This window comes from Augochlora pura, chromosome 4, assembly GCF_028453695.1.
Source record: "Augochlora pura isolate Apur16 chromosome 4, APUR_v2.2.1, whole genome shotgun sequence".
Classification (NCBI taxonomy): domain Eukaryota; kingdom Metazoa; phylum Arthropoda; class Insecta; order Hymenoptera; family Halictidae; genus Augochlora; species Augochlora pura.
Genome location: NC_135775.1, coordinates 25,778,871 through 25,785,879, shown reverse-complemented (window position 1 = coordinate 25,785,879; position 7,009 = coordinate 25,778,871). Strand labels below are relative to the sequence as shown.

Sequence of the window (7,009 nt, the reverse complement as noted above, 5' to 3'; positions counted from 1 at the left end):
GCAGCACCCGATGTTGTCGTACGAATGCATCTAAACGCTTTTACCTGTAAAAATTTTTTTAAGATTAAATATGCATTTTGTTATGAGTGAACTGCGGATTTTATGCACTTGCTATATAAGTGACTAGACGAAACTAGACCTCCATGTCCTAGTTTTAACTTACTGGAGTTATTAAAGCAATATTCTTGTTCTTTGTTTTTTATAAATATTTCAAAAGACCGTTCAGTTGAAAAAGGAGAAATATCCATAGTCTATACACTTGGGCGATGTTGAACATCGCAGCCAAATGCTCGAAGCAAATACAGATGTTATCTCAATTGCCTGCGACGGGTGTACATCAGAAAAGTACGAGAGGAATCGAGTAAAGCGCGAAGACAATGCCCAGCACGCGGAGCCGGCCTCACAGGAATTCCCAGGCTCTCGTCAGCGCGCGCCTCGAGCGTTGTCCCTTCATTTAACAGCAAGAATCTAATTTCATCATGCGCCGAGCATCGTCGAAAGTGTCCCGGGTTTTTCTGTCTCCAGGATGCGTTAGCCGCCGGAAGAATTCGCGGCGGCCGCGCAGGATTAACATTTTCGTCGATCGCCGAATCGCTGGGATCGTTCGCCGGTGCATTTCCCCGGGATTCCCGGGAGTGCAAGGTCGCTGAACACGCGAAAGAGTCGCGCGCGTGTCCTGGAATTCTTGGTTCATAATATTCGTAACGGAACCGCCTGGCGGCACTTAAGAGGCAGCTCGGAGAGTTTTGTCCAAGGCGGCGAGGATCGCCGAAAAACGTTGACAGCGAAGAGCGAGAGAGGACGAGAGGGCGTTTTATCAGAGGAGGATCAGCGTCCGTGAATCACGGACTTCCTGCTCGGTCTTCCAAAGAGAAAGAAACCTGTTGCCCGAATCCTCCTGTGATCCTCTTCAACGTGGCGAAACCCTCGATCCTGGATGTTCGTGTCTCCGTTCAGGAAGCTTTCGAACTTCCTCGTGTTACGGTACCGCTGCGCCTTCTATAGTATTCTTTCGGCCATATCGGACCCTGCAATCGTGAAATCGTCACGCAATGGGAAGAAATCCTCGTGAAACCAGACCTGACCCAGACCCGTTCAACCTCTGCACCAGCGGACGGCTAGGGATGAAGGAGACCCGAGAGTAAATTGCCGGAGAATAATTGTTCTCCGGCTTTTGAATTCCAGGTTCGCGGATCTCTTGTGCCTCATCCTTCTCCAAAACGAATGATCTTACAACTGAAACAATTAAAACAATGAATATAACCGAAACGTTCGCCAGTTAAATTTTCGGAGCTCGTCTATTACGCATTCACTGTTCTCGCTGTTCTTTCTTTCTGTAACGACGCAGAGAGCCATTCGAAAATTTCTTAATCGTTCCGCCGATATCTCCGCCACGAATTACCATATAATCGCGTCGCTATTAAGGATTGTTGTTCGAGCTTGTTGTTTTTTTGTGGATTATTTATAGATCGTCGATTCTAACGGACAGTCGGACAGCAAAGCTGTTTCTGCTGTCTACGTTAATTCGCAGATAATGGTCCAGCAATACCGGAAGTGGTTCGGATTCGCTTGCGAAAAATTACGTAAAACCGACGGGATCGCGTGACGAAAGACGAGGATCTTTTTTTTCGTGAGATAAAGAGAGTGAGAGGGAGAGAGAGAGAGTAAGAGATTTAAATTTACCCTGTTCTGTGATTCATCCGCGTTCATTATTCGTCTGTTTTTTTGTCTTTGTTAGACTTGTTAAACCGTGGCGTTTCCGGCGGACGATTAACGTCCTCGGATCTCTGGCTTGCGCACGAATACGATCCTTCTGATTCGGATCTACGAGGCGGGAGAGCTCGTTAGTTGGCAAAACGGAGAGCCGAAGGAAAAGGTCTCGTTCTTAACCATTCGTTTGGTTTGCCATTCTCAACAATGCGATTTTCTTATTGTTCAATTAAAACGATCGCGTATCAACCTAACATAACATAACCTTGACTGAAAAAAGTATAAGATTTCATTGAAATATGAAAAAATTGAACGCTATTAAAATTAGCTGTTGAATGAAATAATTAAATGAAAAAGATGTAGACCGTTAGTAGCCATCGATGACCCCATGTTTGACCAGTGTTTCACCAGTGAACAACCTCCGTGTGGATCCATGGCTGCGTTACAATTTAATTTGAAACGGAGAACTTATGCTAAGAATGTCGATCACTGATTGTTATTCAGGAAGCTCCCTTCCACTGAAAATAAATGATAAATTTATTATTCTTAGTTACAGAGAACTTCTGACATAATTAATTTCGAAAGTGATATTACTTGCGTATTCTTTTATTTAATAGAACTTCCTGATAACTGCTTCGAACAAAATCATGAATATTTCCATTTTACCATTGGGATAGATGTTTGGCAATTTCGTCCATAGGTGCCACCAGCAGTTAGCTATATGGTAAATTCATTATAATTCTTCTTTAGCTCATAAACAAAAATTGATAATTTCGTAAAAAAGGAAATACGATTATTCGAGCCTTGAGGCTTGTTTTATAGTTGTCTAATTTCAAAAATTAATATATTTCTACTATAAAAAAGACTCCAAAGTTTGACACGATGGCGCCATCTACTGTGGTGGCTTTTGAACTAACCATCATCAAAGCGCCTTGTAATACTTACAAGCTATTTTAGCCTGTAAAAATTTACTTGGTTAATAGTGCAACGTTTATGTTTTTCTTTCTTGTTAGTTTTAGGTTTTTTACCCTTCTATATGTTAGTAATTTTCAGCTTCTTTTCTGCTGATCTGTGATTGGTCAGCAATCCATCTGTTTACTGACCAATCCACTAGTGCAATTCTGACAGATTTCACCGTTTCCGGTCAGGTGTCGCTGTAGTCGGTTTGTTTTGCCTCGCTTGACCCCTCTATGTATTTCTTCTTGTTCATGGTAGAGAGTTTAGAGGCAAGTTTTAACTTCCCATACCTCATCTTTTTAAAACTCTCTTAAATTAGTTTCAAATATTGTTCCTCGCTTGCACCTCACTACTCCGCCGTCGGATTACACCGTAATAATCACATTTATTGATAGGTCGACATCTGGTTTGTTTGGCGTATTAGGAGAACATGATATGCACCTGAGTTCATTTTGTAAAATTTACCAAATTTCAGTAGTGCAACTCAGTCACAAGTCAGGCGAAGAAATTTAAGAAACCTCTTCGCATGTTGTCCTGATACAATTAGCAAGTAGTTTAAGTCAATGGAAAGTCGGACATTGAAATTTTTTCCTTGCTGTGAAAAGTATTGCGTTTAAAGTGAGGAATGTAAAAGAGACAATAAGAGAATTCAGAGGAGGAGAAGAGAAGTATTTCAGAAACAGTTTCAGTAGGAGGGTGTGGCTGTTTGACAAGTTAATGTAGGGATGGCAGAAGAGAAGGAGAGCAGTTGCCCTTCGGAAAAGGTATGTTTGATGGTTACTAGCAGTGGACTGTGGAACGCTATTATGGACTGATAAAAGGGCATGGGAGTTTGGGAAGAAGTTGCGAGATGGCAAAGAGAGCGAATGGCCGAGGCAATGTCTGATAAAAATAGAGATAAGGGCGAAGGATGGTATAAAACTATGAGAAGATGGAATATACAAGTTGGGAAAAAAACACAGAAATTGATATAGCAAATATTCCTTATTTTCTATTAAGAAAATACGTGAAGCGCCATTGCACGGCGGAACGCTGAAACTATTAGCAAAATTATCAGCAATCGATTTTGGCTAACAGTTTCAGCATTTTGCCACTTGCTAATTGGCGCTGTATGGATCCAGTATCGACTATATTACCAGCAATGCTATGTATTCTTTAACGCAATGGATAATTTAGCAGTGCGACGAGTTTCAACTACCATCTATACTGTTTATAGCGAACTAATAAATCTCGGCCTAATTTAATACCTCATTATTTATTTAAAAACGTTCAAAGTTTTTTAATTTACGCCTTTTAATGTACCAGACACGAAATTAATTTTCTTGAAATAAACGATGCATCTTTTTCAAGGTCAAGAAGTCTATACCATTTGCGTCATAATTCCAGCAATCTGACGAATGGAAACACAGATTGGCTCTGTACTGGCATTAGGACATGTTCATTGAGCAATCAAGACTCGTCGACGAGCATGTATTATTCTTGCAAGTACAGCAAGCACATGGTATGATACGTGACCGTGAAAAGTGAATTGTCTGGCATTAATTGTACAATGTTAAGAAAAAGTGGACTATTATCGAGGCAGCTGCGTCTTCTCACGAGGACGTTTCACGATGATGCGGCGGTTGTTATCGGAACCACGCAGAATCACAGTTCGAAGGAGTATCAGGTTAGATCGCCTGAATTATTACCATTCGTTTCTCCATATTGCTTCTTTCCCCGATTCTCTTCCAAATTTTCTTACATCATTCTCAACAAACAGAAAAAAACGTCACCATATCAGCCGGCTTATGACCACTATTATCTCAACTTGCGTGATAAGCCCGGATTGTTATTGATTTAGTTTTCGAAGCGGTCACGCGATCGCGCTTTTTAGATATTCCGTAACGCGCATGCTCGTAGATCCATAACTTCGAAAGGATTTACGAATCGACAACACAAGCTACTATTCCGTATAATGAATTTTATATATCATTTCTTTACTAAAGACCTATCGATTTCAGGAAAAGTATATACAAATGGAAAGCCTCGTGAAGCAGCTGAAACAGAAAGTGGAGAAGATAGTAGAAGGTGGAGGAGAGAAAGCGAGAGAAAGGCACAGGAAAAGTGGAAAACTATTGCCACGTGAACGAATCGATACTTTGCTAGATAAAACGTCGCCGTTCCTCGAGTTTTCCCAATTGGCTGGCTACGAATTGTACGAGAAGGAGGAAGTGCCTGCAGGTGGTATTATCACTGGCATCGGAAGAGTATCCGGGTAGACATCCCTGCTCTTGTTTTTAACCCTTGCAGTACGGGGGTTGAGCGTTTATAGTTAAAGTATAATTATTTGTTAGGAACGAGTGCGTGATCATCGCCAACGATCCGACAGTAAAAGGCGGCACCTACTACCCTATCACGGTCAAGAAACAATTGAGGGCGCAGGAGATAGCGGATGAAAACAATTTGCCTTGCATATATCTAGTGGACAGCGGAGGTGCTAATTTACCTAGACAAGCCGGCGTCTTCCCTGACAAATGGCACTTTGGCAGAAGCTTTTACAATCAGGCGACCATGAGCGCGAAAGGGATCGCGCAGATCGCTGTTGTCATGGGCAGCTGCACCGCAGGTATAGTTTTGGACAAAGCGATCAAAGACCGTAGAACTTGAACTGCGGTCATGTCTTGTTCAATGCTCTATCACTGTTGCTATAATTCACAGGCGGCGCGTACGTGCCCTCGATGGCCGACGAGAACATAATCGTGGCCAATCAGGGAACCGTCTTCTTAGCAGGGCCACCTTTGGTCAAAGCTGCCACGGGCGAAGACGTCACCGCGGAGGATCTTGGCGGCGCATTAGTCCATTGCCGGTAAAGCAAATTTTCTAAAATTGTCCCTCAGCTTTTAAACAAAAATGCAACAATTAGCAACTTTCCTAGTTTCATTCCTTTGTCTTCTAAGTTTATTATCTGTGCTCAGGAAATCGGGCGTGATAGACCACTACGCGATAGACGATCAACACGCTCTTTATCTCACCCGGCAGATTGTCGGTGATTTGAACCGACAAATACCGATGCATGTGAACGTAAGCAAAAAGATTGATGTCCCTGTTCACGCGGTCGACGAGATGTATGGCATCGTTGGCACCGATTTGAAGAAACCGTTCGATATAAAAGAAGTGATCGCTAGGATCGTGGACGGGTCAAAGTTCCGCGAATTCAAGGCGCAGTACGGAGAGACGCTTGTCACGGGATTTGCCAGGATCTATGGCTACCCTGTAGGAATTGTGGCGAATAACGGAGTGCTGTTTTCCGAGAGTGCTCTCAAGGGCGCGCATTTCGTGCAGCTTTGCGCCCAGAGGAAGATTCCTCTTATTTTCCTGCAGAACATCACAGGTCAGCAGATAAGCATTATATTAAAGAATTCGTCGACTGATTGATCTAAGACTAATTTATAAAACTGTAGGGTTCATGGTGGGCAAGGAGGCCGAGGCTGGAGGTATTGCGAAGAACGGAGCGAAAATGGTAACCGCTGTCGCGTGCGCCCAAGTGCCAAAGATCACGGTGTTGGTTGGGGGAGCGTATGGTGCAGGGTACTACGGTGAGATCGTTTTCTATAACGTTCTGTCTGCTTATTAACCCTTTGCCTTCCCACTCGAGGGAAAAGGGTTAATATGAAATCATTTTTGGCAGGAATGTGTGGTCGATCAAGCTCGCCGAGGTTCCTCTACATGTGGCCAAACGCTAAGATCTGCGTGATGGGTGGGGAACAGGCTGCCGGGGTGATAGCTCAGATCACGAAGCAGCAGCGGCAAAGAGAAGGAAAAGAGGTAAGGATCTAGCGAGCCACGAGGCTGAAATCGATCTAAAGCATGGCGTGAATTCAACAGCTGACCGCGGAAGAAGAAGAGAAGATTAAAAGGCCAATCATAAATACGTTCGAGCGGGAGAGCAGTCCGTACTACTCGAGCGCCAGGTGACTTTCGGACATGCATGTATAGAACTGTTCGAGGACGTATAATTATGTACTGATATTTTTAGATTATGGGACGACGGTGTGATCGATCCTGTGGACACCAGACTGGTCCTGGGTCTCAGCTTGTCGGCAGCATTGAACGCTCCCATTCCCGACACCAAGTTCGGGATATTCCGGATGTAGATCGTCAAACGCGAAACCGATCACTATCGGTCGTCAGCTCAATATATAGTTATAAGCGAAAGAAGTACATATATATATTTTTTATACGGGGTCGTCATGTATACATGAGTGTTAAAGAAATCCAAGTATATGCGTATTTTTGTATGTTTCGACGCGCGTTTTCATTAGCCTTCTTCTTTGCTCCTCGCCCCGGCACGGAGCAAGGAACA

At 43.3% G+C, this 7,009-nt stretch overlaps 1 protein-coding gene across 1 annotated transcript; it reads left to right on the top strand.

Annotated features, from left to right (window-relative positions):
* The first annotated feature begins 3,372 nt into the window (after positions 1–3,372).
* Mccc2 (methylcrotonyl-CoA carboxylase subunit 2) lies at positions 3,373–6,949 on the top strand. The gene is made up of 9 exons (XM_078178154.1): positions 3,373–4,333; positions 4,668–4,921; positions 5,001–5,272; positions 5,365–5,512; positions 5,622–6,037; positions 6,108–6,242; positions 6,335–6,471; positions 6,532–6,617; positions 6,683–6,949. The coding sequence occupies exons 1-9, from the start codon at positions 4,217–4,219 to the stop codon at positions 6,798–6,800; spliced, it is 1,683 nt and encodes a 560-aa protein (XP_078034280.1). The 5' UTR covers positions 3,373–4,216; the 3' UTR covers positions 6,801–6,949.
* The last annotated feature ends 60 nt before the right edge of the window (positions 6,950–7,009 follow it).

Excerpts from the sequence above, each read along its gene's own strand:
- Mccc2 (XM_078178154.1), top strand. The coding sequence starts at position 4,217 with ATGTTAAGAAAAAGTGGACTATTATCGAGGCAGCTGCGTCTTCTCACG. Across the intron at positions 5,273-5,364 it reads CATGGGCAGCTGCACCGCAG|GCGGCGCGTACGTGCCCTCG; the intron begins GTATAGTTTTGG and ends TATAATTCACAG. Across the intron at positions 6,243-6,334 it reads GTATGGTGCAGGGTACTACG|GAATGTGTGGTCGATCAAGC; the intron begins GTGAGATCGTTT and ends CATTTTTGGCAG.